Raw genomic sequence first — 16,489 nt, 5'->3', positions numbered from 1 at the left:
CAGACGTGAGAAGAATTTTCTCACTTTTCTCCAAAACCCTAATTGAACATCTTCAGTTTCGTTTTTGCTCTTCTCAAATTTTTAATCACTATTGTTTGTGGGATGATGAGAAAGCTTCAGGTAGAGCTACCATTGAACCAGACGCAGAAGGTCCGGTTTGAGAGATCTATGGAGCGGCTACAATTGTTGTCGTCAACCATAAATAACTCTGTAATCGTTGCCGACTCCATCAACGAAGATGCATTCCTCCTTAAGTAAATCTCATTCTTTTTCAGCTTATCTGTATTCTGGATTGAAGTTTTGTTTTCTTCGTATTGATTTTTTTTTTCTTTTCAAAAAAGGGGACATGGAACCTCCGAGGTAGATGGTGAGTTGCTAGCCACGGTCTGTGGAGTTGTGGTTCATGTCGACAAGCTTGTCTATGTACGCACCTTGCGAGCCAAGTACAAACCTGAGGTTAACGATGTTGTGGTAGGACGTGTGATTGAGGTAAGAGTTTTGTTATGGTGACTAGGGTTTTGAAATCAGATTGAGAGAGATTTTAGGGTTTTTTTTGATTGATTCTTCTTATTTAGGTCTCTCAAAGCTGTTGGAGAGTGGATCTAAACTCTAATCAAGATGGAGTACTGAAGCTTTCTTCCACGAATATGCCTGATGCTGTTCAGGTTACAATTTGATTCTTCAATTGTTTGTTTTTTTTTCCACATTGTCTGTGAAGGTTCAATGATATAAGAATTTCTCGATTTTGGCAGAAGCTTGAAAGTTCTGTGGATGAACTCAGTATGCGCGACATTATTGTAGAAGATGATGTCGTTTGTGTGAGTGATATATATGGTCCATCTCTAATTATCTTTCATCTTTGAACACATGACCTGATTCGTTCTTTGTTACTAGGCCGAAGTGGGATGTATTCACCGTGATGGTAGATTGGAGCTAAAAGCGTTAAGTCACAAGTATGGCAAGGTTGGTGATATGATTTGGCACATTAGTCTAAGTTAAGTATACAACTTTGCTAGTCTCTTCCTCTCTAAACAATAAGAGTAATCTATCCATGAATCCCTTCTACAGCTCGACATGGGAGAGCTACTCAAGTTGAAATTCCCCCTACAAGGTTTTGTTTTGGCAATGAGCAAAGCACGAGTTAAGGAACACATCGTTCTTTCTCGGCATCGCGAAACTTCACCATACGCGTCCTAATCCTGTTAACACAAACTTAATAGTTAATAGTAGAGGTTATATTAAACAAAATTAATTTATATAAAATACCTTGCAGCATAAGGCGAGTTTTATCTACTGACCTTAAATCTTTTTTTAGTTTAAATAATCCCGCAATTAATCTGAATCTTCTCTGGTCAGTTTATTTAGTTCATTTTTAATATTTCTTGCTTGAAGACTATTTTCTGGATTACAATCTCCTTAATCATTGTATTCTCTTTTGCTATGGATAAACCAAAAGAATTTGTTACTTATTGCCTTGCTCGACAAGAGAGTAAAACCCTATCCCGCTAGTGCTAGCTAGTCTATAATTTTCGGTACAAACTTGTACGCTCTGGATCGAGTAGTCTTCATCATGCATAAAATAAGCATTGTGGAAGCTTCCTTACGGGTAGCGTCTGGTATAATTTTGCTCAAGTTCTTTAATTTTGTCCGGACTAAAGACGAATCTTTTATCAATTTCGTTCCTTCTAATTAACATTAAAACCAACGTAACAAAAAAAGAAGAAGATATCTTTCGTTCCAAAAGGTAAAAACAGAGAAAAAATGCGAGAAAGATCACCTCTCATAATTAAAAGATATAATATTTTCTTACAGCAAACCACCCAATATTGTTCATAAAGCATACTGATAAATTAAAGAGGAGATATATCAAATGAATTCATCCTCTTATCAAGGATCTGAATCACACAACAAAGAGTGATGTGACCCAAGAGAGCCACTTATTCCCACACAACATAAAACCGAGAACGTAAAAACCAGTTGTACTTGTTTTACAATTTTGATCATATGGGTATGTTGTCGATGAATAGAGAAACCACATGATGTTTGAGAAGCTCAGAATGCGTGTAAGTGTCAGCGTACTTGTAAAAAATTTCTATGACCCTCGAGAGGTTTAAGAAACGCATTGTGATAGGGAAAGGAAACTGGTGAGGCTTGGTCATCAGTTCTTGGTTCAGACTCTTCCATAAATCCAATGCCATGACCTGGATCTCTTCCTTGGCTTTCTCCCATGAAACACCATATTGTTTCATATAACAATCAATAGCTGTCCCGACATGCTTTCTTTTATGCTCAAACTGCATGAATTATTAGATCACAATATTTTTCATTTTTGTTTTTTTAACTGTTATACTTTGCATGAACATTGCAACAAAAAATAGATTTGTATATAGGATGTTACTCACGGCTGAATCGAGATTATTTTGGCATAATATTGTTGAGTCTTAAGAAGATTAATGCTTACCTCGCAGCTTGTAAGGTCGTCATAAAAACGGCCTATCAACGAAGAATTCATAAGAATTGGCGGGGAAGTGCTTAACCATTCAAGAACATCAAGTGTGCCTTCATCCACCATTCCTAGAAAGCTTATTGTTAACAGTGATAAGTAACACGAGGACTTGGCTCCATTTTCTGCGTACTCCTTCAATGTGGCTACATAGTCTTCACTTAACCATTTGGCCTCTTGAAGATAGGCTTTAGCAACTTCCATCATCTGATGCAACCAATAAGAAACTCATCCATTAAAATTAATTTTACTTTTCATATGTTTTTATTTTATTTTTTGTTGTCAATTTTGCTATACCGATCTTTTTGCGTAAGTAATGCATCCTGGCCTTCTTTCCTTCTCTGTCTCCTCGCCAAGTTTGTCAAAAAAGTCTAACACAACATGGTGAAGGTATTTCATGCTCTCTGGGAGTCCTTCAATACCGCTAGAATTCCACCTCAGCATAGCATCTGTAAATGACTCAAGTTCTTCGATCGTACCAAACGCATCATATGTATCATCAAATAGTGACAATAAATTGATAAATATGGCAAATTTAATCCTCGCTTGTGAATAACGGGGCTCGAAGTGCGCCCCAACTGCCCACAAGTAACCTTCGACAGTCCTTTGCCTTGCGTAAGGTAGTTTTTGGTCGAGCTCTAGATTTTTGTACCACCTGGATAAAAAAAAAAAAATTCAATCCTTATTTCACGTCCAATAAAAGAGTTTCTTAGATAGATAAGATATCTAGCTCAAAATGATACCTAGAGACTTGGTCAAGCTCTTTGCGGTGTAACATTTGCACAAGATTGAAATCTACCTTGGAAAACTCTAGCAAAGTTTGATCGTGCGTATCTTCCTCTTCATAGTAAGAAATATACTGTCGTGTTTCTATCCTTGAGATTCCCCTAGGGTATGCATGTTTGAGTGCATTTTTGATGCGGACCGCAAGATGGGGACTACATCGAGAAGCGACTTTTTCCAAATTAGACCTAGCAAAAGCGAGGGCTTCATCGAGAATGTCTTCACCATGGGTGCTCCAGTGTGCAGCTTCATAGAGGCATAACAGACCTCTTGCATCCTCAGCTAGGTGCTCCATGAATTCTCCATTCTTGTTCTTAAACTTGTCAAATACATCTGGTACAAGGAAATTTTAGTGAATATACAGAGCTTGAAAATTATGAATTAACAATGTTTTTGATAGATTTCCTAATTAGTACATAAGAAATACTGTATGGGCTACATTTATTGCCATATTCATGTTGAGAACTCATCTAATGTCTGATCGAGAACGTGATTAGTAGAATATTAACTGTTCACCTATGTCTTATATTTAATATTTTGATATTATTTCGAAGTTAACCAGTTAAGTAAAATTTGTAGTAACTAGATAGATTAATATAAAATGATGTGGAAAGATGTAACTGAATCAAATTTTATAATTTGAAGTACTATACATGTATTACTTAAATAAATTTGATATGAAATAATTACTAAGTCTTTTTTTTAATAATAACAAAGTGAAGATTATTAGTTTTAATTATTCGTGTAGTGAGAGATGACTTCTACGTTGTGACCGATTTTTCAACTTACCAGAAACAAGTTTATGGCCGAACTGCCTCAAAACTTGGAAGACAAGAGCAACGGTGTATAGATCGAATTCATTGTTTCTTATCATGTGCATGAAATCATGGGAAGCAAACATTGCCTCCAACTGCGCAAAGATTTCTTCTTCAAAGTGATAAGAAACTCCTAGGCGACAAAGAACATCAATGAATTTGATATTCTCTATTGGATTTTCTCTTGAAGCCAGTAAAGATTCCATCACAGTATCCTTTAGTGAACTCAGCTTCTCTTTATTTCTGTCACCATCCTATACATATCAATAGCACGAGAGAGAGAGAGAGAGAGCGATAATTTAGAATACTATCATTATGTTCTGTGAAAAGATCTGAAAATGTAAGTTAGGTTATTACATACCAGATCCAAAACCGAGAAAGTGGTCAAGGGATGTTCCCATATATTCACTGGGAAATCAGCTAATGGTCGATCAATTTCCTCACTCTTGACCTTGGCCACAGACGCATGATTTCTCAGCTCCATATATAATTGAAGGTTTTTTGTTTAGCGAATAAAATCAGTGCTTAATGTTTTCTTAAAGCTTGCTACAACTATGGACATGGTTGCACTAGATGTATATATATAGTCTATAATGATACATGGGCTGCCTAACCTGTTATTTATTTCTTTTTCTTTCATGCAGTGCTATCTTATCTTTTTGGAGGGGTATGTTTCGTGTCGAGATGTTAAAATGAGTTGTCCACTATTGACCTATTTCATATAATGAGTTAAAATGAACAAAAACAAGATAGCTTACTTAGCTTATATGATAATTGACTGATTAAATGAGAAATCATCATGAAAATCTTGAACGACCACGCGCTAGTTTGCACCAAAACTTGAAAAATGAACCAAGTATGTTCTATGTGTAAGTTAATATCACCTTACCTATCAACAATAATGTACAGTCCCACTTATAGTAGTAGAGATTACACATATTAAGGTGATTCCCTAAATCAATGAGATTACACAATCAAATATTAACAATATAATCTAAATATGGAATTGAGTATATCTCATTCCTAACACCCCCGCAGTCGCAGCGTCGGATGGACGGACTGTGAGACTAGATCGAAAATTGTTATGAAGAGAGGTAGGGATCCCTTTGTGAATATATCAGCATATTGGAGCGATGTTGGGACATTGAAAACCTTGACCTCACCAATAGCAACCTTATCTCGAACAAAGTGAATGTCCAGTTCGATGTGTTTTATGCGTTGATGTTGGACCAGAGTAAACAGAGCTGACGTTGTCACAGTAGACGATGGAGGCAGAGGATATTGGTCAAGGAATAAATTCTGTATCCAGGTTAGCTCAGCAACGGTGTTGGCAACACCTTTGTATTCAGCTTTCGTGCTCGAACGTGACGGTGTTGGTTGCCGCTTTGCATACCATGAGACGAGGTTCGGACCAAGGAAGACGCAATAACCGGATGTTGATCGTCGAGTGTCAGGACAACCGGTCCATTCAGCATCAGAGTAGGCGGTGAGAGTATCAATGCGTCCGCGCGTCATCCGAATGCCATAGTGAAGAGTGCCCTACAAGTACTGGATTATGCGTTTAAGAGCGTGAAGATGAGGTACCCGAGGTTGATGCATGTAGAGGCAGACTTGCTGGACAGCGTATGATATATCCAAACACGTGAATGTCAAGTATTGTAGAACACCAACAAGGCTGCGATAGAATGTAGGGTTGGCAATAAGATCACCAGCATCAATGGAGAGTTTGGATTGGAGATCAACTGGTGTTGCAAGCGGATTGCAACCTTCCATGCCATCTCGAGTGATGATGTCCTGCGCATATGTGGATTGGCTGAGAAACAGACCTTTGGCATTGAAATCCGCTTTAACACCTAGAAAATGATGCAGCTTGCCCATATCGGTCATTGGGAACTCTGTTTTCAACTTGGAGATGATCTTATGAAGCAGTAGAGTTGACGAAGCTGTCAAGAGAATATCATCAACATAAAGCAGTAAGTAAGCACAATCACGGCCACGCTTGAAAATAAATAGAGAAGAGTCAGCTCGGCTTTGCACAAAAACCATGAGCTTTAGGTAGCTGGAGAATCAAGAGTTCCAAGCACGGAGAGTCTGTTTCAGGCCGTAGATAGCTTTGTTGAGCTTGCAAACGTACGACGGTCAACTCTTGTCTACAAAACCGGGTGGCTGATGCATGTAATTGTTTCTTGGAGGTCTCCTTGGAGGAAGGCGTTTTTGACATCCAATTGTTGGATGGGCCAATCAAGTGCAACTCCGACATTGAGTACGGTGCTTATGGTGGCGGGCATTACCACCAGACTAAATGTTTCATTGTAGTCAAGTCCCCGCTCTTGAGATTTCCCATTCGCTACTAAACGCGCCTCGTGTCGATTAAGAACTCCATATGTATTATATTTATGCTTAAAAAACCACATGGAACGCACAATGTTAACGTTAGGAGGTCTTGGTACCAAATCCCAAGTTTTAGTCTTAATCATAGCACCGACTTCATCCGCCAAGGATGGGTTCCAGTTGGGATCATAAAGGCCGTGTAAGTAACTTTTAGGTAGAGGTGATTTGGTGTTTGTTAGGAGGGAAAGGACCTGTTTTGGTTTGGAGATATCGGCTTTGGACTGAGTGGTCATGTTATGGCGCAGTAGAGGGACAAGACGAGTAAAGGTAGGGGCAAGGTTTGTAAGGGCAGGTTGTTGTGGTGTGGGGAAAGGTGTTTGAAGAATGGACTGAAGCTGAGGAGAGGTATCATCATTGTCATCAAGAAACGTGTCTGATACAAGTGGTGTGATAGGCTCGGCAGCAAGGAATTTGGTCTCATCAAACACAACAAGACGAGAAATGATGATCTTTTTCGTTTTAAGATCCATGCACCTATACCCGCGATGTTGAGTTGGATAACCAAGAAAGTGACAGGGTGTTGAGCGAGGTGAAAATTTTGTGAAGAAGAAGGATTGGAATTCAAAACAGAAGCAAGAGAAGAATTATGGACATGACCGAGTCTCTTATGCCATAGCTCGGGAGTTGCAGCCAGAAGAGCTGTTGGAGAGGAGTTTGGTGTCTTATTGAAAGAAGCAGGTAAAGAATAAACATCACCAGAGCTTTCACAGCGGAGCAGAATTTTCCGACTTGGAAGATCCTTCACAGTAAAACCAAAAGGGTCAAAATCAACAGAACACCAATTATCTTGAGTAAATTGGTGAACAGAAATGAGATTTTTTGACAATGTTGGGTGCAACAGTAACATTTTTGGGGAAGAGAGGTTTGGTTTTGGTGGGAATGGTGGTGTTGCCAGAGGAAGTGATGGGAATGGAAGAACCGTTACCAACAATAACAAACTTAGTGGTGCTCTTACTAAGAGTAGAGTTGAGGATACCTGCAGTTGGTGTGAGATGTGTGGTGGCGCCGGTGTCCATGAACCAGTCGAAGGCAGAGGGATCGTTGAGCTGTTCGGTTACATAGGACTGCATCGGCTGCTAGAACTCCACAAAGTTGGACTGAGGTGGAGGTTGGTGTTGTGATGATGCAGACGGGGAGAAGTGACCTTGACGCGGCTGAGTCCATGGTGGATATCGGGGCCAGTACGGTGGAGGAGACAACCAGTAGGGTTGCGACCACATTGAGACCCCCAGAGGGACGATTGGAGCCGTTGTTTTTTCCATGATCGCCTTTGTCGCGGTTGTTAATTTGCTTACCTCTGTTGTTGTTGTTGAACCGCGAGCGATTTGAAACAGAGTGGTGTTGTGGAGCAGTCATAGTGAGTACCGTGGAGGAGGAGGAGTGGTCATTGTGAGCAGTAGAGGAGCGAGGCACCTTCTTTAGGCGATTCTCTTCGAGTTCGAGCATGGACTTGGCAACTCAAAAGAAGGGAATGGTTATTTGTGTTTGATAACATTGAGGATGTTATCAAAGTTTTCATTCAAATCGTTGAGGAGATACATCACCAAGGTTCGTTCATTGACAGCAGCATCGACATTGGCAAGGAGATCATCAAGAGACTTGATCTTCTGACAATATTCACGAACTGTAAGATCTCCGATTTCCATGGTGCGTAGCTCATTGTCAAGCTGGATTGCATGAGTATCCTTATTATTACGGAATTGATTCTCCACGTGAAGCCAAATGTCATGAGCAGATCCGCCGGTTTTGAATGACGAGCGAAACAAGGTCGGAGCAAGGGTTCCGTAGATCCAGATTATGACGAGACCGTCACGTTTGTACCATGTCATATCAGCAGCACCGGTGTGAAGAAAAGTCCCATCGAGGTGGCCGGAGACGTCAGACGTGATACAGTGAGTTTGAAACAACTCTCTCCAGGCATCATAATTGTGGTCTTCGAGATCAAGAATGAGCGGATGTGATGTTTGATGTTGGTCACACCAAAACCCTGTTTGATGGGATTGTTGGCATCAGCCATGAGAGGAAGAAAGAGAGAAGGAAAAGAGAAAGAAAAACGAAGGGGATTGGAACAGATTCTTAGCTCTAATACCATATAAGTGAATATCATTCCTTACCTATCAACAATGATGTACAGTCCCACTTATAGTAGTGGAGATTACAGAGATTAAGGTGATTCCCTAAATCAATGGGATTACACACAATCAAATATTAACAATATAATTTAAATATGGAATTGAGTATATCTCATTCTTAAGGGCATCTCCAACTCACTTCTATATTTGCTTTTTAACTCTATTTTAGAGTAAAATCTACTCCAACCCATCTATATTTCTCTCTATAATAGAGATCTCTATTTTTTCCTCTATATATAGAGGAACTTTATTTTTCCTCTATAATAGAGTTGAACTTTTTATTTATAAAATGGTCCTTGAACTTTTAACACTTTTATATTTATGATCAAAATAAATAAAATATATATTTAAATAGTTTAGTAATAATTTAAATATTCACGACCTGCCCACGTTTTAGTCCGAAGTATCTTGCGATTGGATCAGTCACTTGGATCCTTGGAAGCTAACAAAACTCATAAATAAAATATATATTTAAATAGTTTAATAATAATTTAATTTGTATATTAATAGGACAATTGATTATAAAGTTAAATTTGACTAATTTAAATATTTTGGTTTAAAAATTTTAAAGGTTTTCGTATAGAAAAATTTTAAAGGTTTTTGTATAGAAAAACATTTTTAAAATTTGAGACTATTATTTGCAAAAGAAAATTTATACAAAATCTTATTAAATATAAATAACTTAAATATTTTAGTTTTTATTCATTCCATAATATTATTTTTAATACAACAAAGACTAATTATTTAATGGTAAATTACTTCTAGATCCACCAATATCCCTAAAAATTTGTCCAATCGAACCAAACGACGTAGATGGAGGAGGAGCTTGCTGGTTTTGTTGTTGATCGTTCTGCTTTTGTAAAATTTGCGCTTGTTGAGCCTGAAGATATCCACGAACATTTGGATGTACGGAATTCAAGTCACAAAATAAAAATTTTGTTTTCTTCCTTTAGCTCTTACTAAAATAAATGGGTTAGTTTGCAACTTTTATAAGTAAAATGTATTAATAGTAAAATAAAAAAGAATCTCTACGGAATATTCTTTTTCATAGGAAAAAATAGAGGTATCCATTGGAGCAAAAGTCACTTCTATTATAGAGGTAAAAATAGAGAAAACCATTAGAAATGCAGTATAAGCTTAACATATTTTGATTAACCAAAATTAACTATAAAAACGTTGCGTCTTTCTTTACACAATTAAAATATATATGAAGAAGGAGAGAGTGTGCGATGCATGTCAAAGGTCGTAATCTCGTATACTAAAAACGAAATTTGAACTAATTATATTACAGGCATGGCATTGATATTCAGCTACACCTACACGTCTTAACGTTTTTTGTTTGTTTACTAAAAATTTATAAGATGAGTAAGGCAAGCTAAGAAGTCTCTTCTATGATTGGGTATATTTGATAATTAGAAACGACTTCATATTGCTTTATTTTTATTTTTCGTTTGTCGCCACAAATTGCTTTGAACACCAGCTTGCAATACCTAATCACATTGTTAGTTATCATATGTCGTCAAATTAATTAATCATCCAAAATTTACCAGCGATGAATAGGCATTTTCTAAGCTCAGGACCTAGAACATACAAGAATTTTGTGATCTTGGTTAGATAGAATTGTATTTTATCATCAAGAATACTGCTACTTCTGTTCATTAGTACAATTTTTTATATATATACATATATAAAACTAGGCATGCGCGTAGAGTATATTCTCTACAAAGCTAATTACCATGGTACAAACTTCTGAAGATTGACAGGCATTTTTTAACCTTCTAGATGAGTTCCAGTTACTTAACACTTCCCTCCCTCTCTTTCCTCTGTCCGAGATCCCCCGTTCGTGTAATTTGAAATGCATTGTCTTGCTTGTTCTTTCAGATTGCTAGTCTCTGAGACTGAGACTATCTTTATAAACAACTTTTCTCCAATTTAGGCTAACAATTTTGGAGTTTTATTTTAATAAATACTAGATGAATACCTGTGCTATGCGCGGGCTTATGACTTACCGTTTTAAAAATAATTTTGCTATCGTTTTTCTAATATATGTAAAGATTATAAATGTTTTCTTAAATTGTAAAAATTTTGAAAAATGTAATTTGATTTTTATTTTTCTAATACTTCACATAAATTTTCTTATTTTGTAATTGAATGATTAGATACATGCATGAACAACTTTGTTTTGAGAGATTTAATCACTCTACAATTCTTGACTAAAACGTCAAAAGAAATATATCAAATAAAATTTGATAAGGATGCATATTTTGTAACAAATAGGTTTTTGGTGAACTAAATTTTACATTCATGTTAGCTCCTCAATTTCTTGAATATAACTCTAGAATTTTTTTTTATAAGAAGTTTATATAATTTTCTTTTTGACAACTTCTAAATATTATAATATAAATACCAACATCCATAAATTTATTCAACTACCTTCCTCTTTGTCTCTGTATTTTTCTAAACTAACATTCTACAATTTTATTCAACTATCTTCCATTTGATAGTGAACAAAACTCCATTCTTCCTCATATATAAAAATTTATTTTTTTAGGGACAAACTTTCATGAATTTCTCTACAATATTAACTAATATCACGATCACTGCTGCAACTCTTCAAACTATTGACAAAATTGTAACGTGTTAACCATATGTTCATGGTTTACGGTAAGAGTAAGAAGTAGCTCTAATTCACTCCTAATACTCTTTTTTGCTTTTTGGTGATGCATCTATTTTCTAAAGACATATTCTAAACCTCTCTAAATTCTTTAGTTAAATATTGAAACTGTTTGTGATATGAAAAAAAAAATAGAAGACATGAAAGATGTTTCGTATTCCTTTTAGTTTAGGTTTGTTTGTTTTTAAGAAGGACAAACAGGTGGTACTCTCTCCACTATTGATGTGTCACTCATATGGAGAGAGTTGGTTATCTTAATAATATAGATTTGGGTTAAAAAGAGAAAAAAAAAAAAAAAAAAAACTAGGCATGCCAATCAGGCTACTCCGGTCTGGTCTGGTTTGGAACCAGTAAAATCTGCATATATAATGATGATTGTCTCTGAGGAATGATGTATATGTTGTTTGATCATGGACTTGTGAGAAGGGACAATGTTGGGCCCGAAGCCTTCACCAATTGGCTTGGATCTTTCGCCAATGGCCCAAACACAGGAAGAAGGAGAACACGTTTCATCTACAGTTCGGTGTTAAAACAATCCAACTTGGGTATATACAAGTGACGACAACAACAACAAAAAAAAGAAATGTAGTACAAATATGCTCGTAGAGAAATTCTGTATATCATTATCAAAATAACCGATTTCTTTTAGGTGCACATGGTCATCTATTTTAACAAAAAAAAAAATAGATGACCATGTACACCTAAAAGAAATCGGTTATTTTGATAATGATACACAGAATTTCTCGACGAACATACTTGTACTACATTTCAAACTTGTTATTGTTCTATACATTTTCATATTCGTAGAATCAAACCCTACGTTTCCCACTAAAAATAATTGAGTGTGGGATCCGACATCCACAAACACCTTGGACAAGATGAATTTTTAGGGTCATATGGGCAGATAGGATCATCTTTACTGAGTTAACGAGTTTACTCACGCATCCCAAAAATTGGATGTAGGTACGTTTTCCAAAGATATTATATAGCAAAGTAGCTGGTATATATAGTGGTATATATTGGTGAGCAGCATTTATTGAGAAGGTTATGTGGTATGCCTAGTCCACTGTTTGGCGGAGAGGTGTGTTACAACTCGAGACTCGAGTCACTTCACAAAGCTAAGCATTCTCAGAATTCGGAACGCGATACAAGTCTTGTCTAATCTAGGCTTCACCGTGACTCTAGAAGTGATTATGGAAACTGCATGTTAACTTAAGCAACATGGACAATGTTGACGTACATGAAATGCTTGGATCAGAGTTCCACGTTTTGGTCGGAGAGAACGAACCTGAAAAAAGAAGATGACTTGCTAGAGGAAAATGTGAAAAAGCCTCCATCAAATTTTTTTTTGTTTATGTCTAATTCGACAAAGACTTGTAATTGTTATTTAACACAAAAAAAAAAAAAAAAGACTTGTAATTGTTTTATACATACGATCAAATCATTATTGGACCAATATTTTTGTGGTGCTTGGAGCCCATGATTTGTGAAGGCCGGCTCTATTCTAAGTAATCCATCTTGTTTACCGATGAAGGCCGGCGCTTTTTGAGTTTTACTTATGTGTATATTATGCTCTATTTATGGTACCATGTTAAGTCATGCAGATCAAAACATCAACAATTAAGGAGACAGTTGGTGTTGTTACAATTTAAAACTCAAAAGAATTAAATTCAAAGAAAAAAAAAATATTATCGTGTAAAGAATAAAAAGTCCTTGTATAAGGCGAAATAAGCTCATTGTCCATAATCATGACCACTAATAATCCCATTTTGGCATTTTACAATATGATTTAAACCAGAATGTGATATCCAATTTACAAAAAAAGTTTATAAAAAATGCATAGTTTATATAAGTAATTGATTTTTAGGCACAAAGTTAAGATATATGTAGGAAGAGAAGAAGTGATCAAATGGGTTTTATTCTATTTCACTGTTTTGCCTGAATAAAAGAATGCTCTTTTTGAGGAAGAAAAAATAGCATTTTGATACAAAAGGAAAAAAAAAACTAAATTTATCCTTTAAAGACCAAATTGTGACAAGTCTTGTCACAAGGATAAGCACAGTCTATGAGCTTTGCTCCTCCTCTTTCGAAATACCAATCTCCCACAGCTACTGCTATACCCTGTTCAATAAAACACTTGGGAATCACAATACGTTACACTTTTGCATTGTATGAGGTTATTATTTTGCCTTACCTTGTTCTTAACGGCAGGAGAGTTTTTAGCATACCATGTGTCATGCCTCTCTGTTTGGCAATGAGCAAAGCACGAGTTAAGGAACACACCGTTCTTTCTCGGCATCGCGAAACCTTTTACCAAATTCACCATACGCGTCCTAAATCCTGTTAACACAAAATTTTCAATACAAAAAATATAATATAGCTCAGCTTTGGTTTATTCAAAATCAAGAACATTAATTATAGCTCATGGTTCACCTTGCAAGATCTGGATCTGAGATGGACTGCACTTAGCGTAGTTAAGTCTACAGTCATTCCAACTTCCTTTTGGATCTACAGATTTAGGAGCTAAACTCTCTTGGATCTGCAACAATTACAATACATATCATATAAAAAAAGACATATTCTCCCTTTATTGATAAAGCTGAGGATTAAAAGAAGGGACTTTAACTAACCTGCCACGAATCATATGCAGCATTTAGAATAAACAATGGAGTCTTGACTTGGTTGATTAAGTTTTGTGGGAAAAAACACTGCAAGTATTAAAGCATGGAGTACACGTTTAAGGCGATCGAGCTCATTATATTCGGAATTGCTTCACTATTAAGATAGCTAAAAGAAGAGAACACATACCGAAGTTGGGTTAAGACGATCTACACAGTCTCGAGGAAGCATGGTTTGAAGATTCTGTGATTAAAAAATGTTAGAATCGACAAAAAATAATATATAAAAAGGATAGAGACGATCCACTCATTTCCAAATTGTTTTTGAGTCGAAACTTAACAAAATTACACAAATCTTGAGACAAAGTGTGTAAAACATTATGTGTTCTAACCTGTAATTTTACCACACCAGCATATAAACGCCTCAGAGCTCGGCCTCCAGATACATCGATGCTTCAGTTAAGAAATTAAGAAACCAGTCAATACTTACACCAAAATCATGACTGATAGATACTTGTTAGTCAAGGCAACTAGCAAATCACTCACGCATCAAGGAAGAAACCAGCATCACTCAAACATTTCACTCTAGTGGAAGGAGGAAACATTTTCCCGAAATCATCACATCGGAAAATCGCGGCCAGACCTCCAGCAGAACATCCGGAGAGCAGAGCCTGCTTAGCTTGACGCATTCCTTTCCCCATCAACTCTTCCATAGCAGCTAACCAAATTCTCTTTCCTCTAAACTGAAGTTTTGCAGCCTAATTTATAGCAAAAATTAAAATGATATAACAATCAATGTAACACAAGCTAACCTTCTAAGTGTTTTCAAGAAGAAGCTAACCTTATCCTCACTATCTCCACTAAACGATCCACCGTCACAGTACCGAACTTTTACTCGGTTCCAGTTATAAAAATCTGCAAAGCAGAACATTACCAAGAAACATAAACATCATATCGTCTAGAGTGATGTATGGGAGCTTTAGAAAAAAGAACCTGGATTCTCAGCGGCTCTATCACTTAGAATGCCAGTGAATGGTATCTGTTTCTCCATATACGAAGACGATCCACGGCGACTGGTCTTACGGTATACACAATTTCTAACGGTATCACACCATCCACCTCCCTATCAACCATCATGTTAGTGACTAAACATTGTCATATATATATTTACAAGAGAATGTTTTAGGTGCACAAACCTCCAATTGAACGAGCCAGTTGTTTGCTCCTGAGCCAAACCCTCGATGCAAGTGATATCCAGGGAGACTTCCATCCAGACACACTGGCAAGAAATCGAAAATTGTGTAACAAGGAACATATAATATCCCAAGAAGGAGATAGGTTGTAAAGAAGAAGATGTTACCAGCTCCTTTAGAAGCAGCGGATTGAATGAGAGTGAGTCCAACCATAGGAAACTTAGCTTCAGAATAAACAGCACTTTCAGTCTGAAACATCTTTGTTCCATTGAACTCTGTGAACCACTCTGTTTCATCAAACTCCATCATCATACCATTTACAGAGATGTTTAAGAGAATGATCCCAAACAAACTCCATAGATGGTTCTTCATTTCCCACCTCTTGATCATATGGATGGATGATTTCAGACTTGTTCACAAACCTTGGTTTATATGGAGGAGAGAGAGATAACATTAATTACCAAACGTTTTATTTAATATTTATTACCAGACTAAGGTGTGCTTTAACTGAGATAGTTAAGTAGCCTTTTGACAAAAAAAAAAAGATTCCAGATCAAGATCTTGACAAAGTAAAATATAATTTTGGTTACCTTAGAGATCAGATCGCAGAATGTTAGCAGACTGTTTGCAATTATTTCAGAGCTGACCAATGGTTAAGATATCTTTTTAGAGAATTATTAAGTTTTAGATTCTTATGAAGCTGCCATCATTTTTGTCCTTACTAGTGATGATTATATTATTTGGACACCAGTGTTAATTATTTCGTGTATCTTCCTACGACAATCCTTTTCAGTGTGTTAAAAATCGTCACTATCGCTACTTTATACAATTCCCTTACGTCTGAAAGACTGAAATTTTCCGTTTAGAGCCACATGATTAAAAAGCAGATGTGTGTCTTAATCCTCCAATGTCTTGTCCCAACCTGTTTTTGTTGGGTTGGGAAGGGACAAATGTGTGACATTGATGGTCTTCTTCAGTGGTCTCAATCGCACTTTAACCTATCAAAAAATTCTGTAATGGAACTCGCATCAGTATTCTGAATACTGTATTCACTTTTCGCACTTTTTCTAGATTTCCTTTCTTCTTCACCTTCTCTCTCTTTCGCCTTACAAGCTTCTCAGAAACTGGATTTATGCTGCTTAAAACTTACCAGACCTATCTTATATCGCCTACGAGCCACAAAGAGACTGGTGTCTTAACATCACATGGGTGCCTAAGAGTATGTACACCAATCGTGGCAAATCTATACACCCTACGGAATGCGCAACCTGAGATGTGTACTGGCTGGGCTAAACAGAATACCGCCACACCGCCTGGTTGTTCTAGTCATCAGAGTTAAGATAAGGAAAATCCTGCCCTATGTAGAATTTTGCTTGACTT

The 16,489-nt window shown here is 36.7% G+C and overlaps 2 protein-coding genes and 1 pseudogene across 5 annotated transcripts; all 3 read right to left on the bottom strand.

The window, feature by feature from the left end:
• Positions 1–1,762: 1,762 nt before the first annotated feature.
• Positions 1,763–4,727, bottom strand: LOC104759015 (alpha-humulene/(-)-(E)-beta-caryophyllene synthase-like). Of its 3 annotated transcripts, none has more exons than XR_015585150.1 (6): positions 4,463–4,662; positions 4,076–4,355; positions 3,303–3,619; positions 2,801–3,158; positions 2,462–2,710; positions 1,763–2,294 (listed from the first exon to the last, which is right to left on the bottom strand). XR_015585150.1 is itself a non-coding variant. In XM_010481991.2 (6 exons), the coding sequence occupies exons 1-6, from the start codon at positions 4,583–4,585 to the stop codon at positions 2,001–2,003; spliced, it is 1,677 nt and encodes a 558-aa protein (XP_010480293.2). In that variant the 5' UTR covers positions 4,586–4,727; the 3' UTR covers positions 1,763–2,000. The 3 variants fall into 3 exon arrangements, 2 of the variants coding, with proteins under 2 accessions (XP_010480293.2, XP_087349226.1); XM_010481991.2 differs by having other exon boundaries at positions 3,247–3,619; positions 4,463–4,727; XM_087493100.1 differs by lacking the exons at positions 3,303–3,619; positions 4,076–4,355; positions 4,463–4,662 and having other exon boundaries at positions 2,801–3,173.
• Positions 4,728–6,251: 1,524 nt separating this feature from the next.
• On the bottom strand, positions 6,252–8,509 carry LOC147925335 (uncharacterized; annotated as a pseudogene).
• Positions 8,510–13,200: 4,691 nt separating this feature from the next.
• LOC104759016 (pectin acetylesterase 2-like) lies at positions 13,201–15,900 on the bottom strand. 2 transcript variants are annotated; one of them, XM_087493098.1, is made up of 12 exons: positions 15,700–15,900; positions 15,277–15,531; positions 15,113–15,195; positions 14,910–15,039; positions 14,758–14,831; positions 14,463–14,674; positions 14,309–14,369; positions 14,107–14,160; positions 13,929–14,006; positions 13,732–13,837; positions 13,493–13,638; positions 13,201–13,419 (listed from the first exon to the last, which is right to left on the bottom strand). In XM_087493098.1, the coding sequence occupies exons 2-12, from the start codon at positions 15,497–15,499 to the stop codon at positions 13,309–13,311; spliced, it is 1,278 nt and encodes a 425-aa protein (XP_087349224.1). In that variant the 5' UTR covers positions 15,500–15,531; positions 15,700–15,900; the 3' UTR covers positions 13,201–13,308. The 2 variants fall into 2 exon arrangements, with proteins under 2 accessions (XP_087349224.1, XP_087349225.1); XM_087493099.1 differs by lacking the exon at positions 15,700–15,900 and having other exon boundaries at positions 15,277–15,664.
• Positions 15,901–16,489: the final 589 nt, after the last annotated feature.

Source organism: Camelina sativa, chromosome 16 (genome assembly GCF_030686135.1).
Source record: "Camelina sativa cultivar CO46 ecotype springtype chromosome 16, ASM3068613v1".
In the NCBI taxonomy this organism is placed as follows: Eukaryota; Viridiplantae; Streptophyta; class Magnoliopsida; order Brassicales; family Brassicaceae; genus Camelina; species Camelina sativa.
The sequence above is the reverse complement of the archived record's forward strand: the minus strand, read 5'-3'. Positions and strand labels throughout refer to the sequence as shown.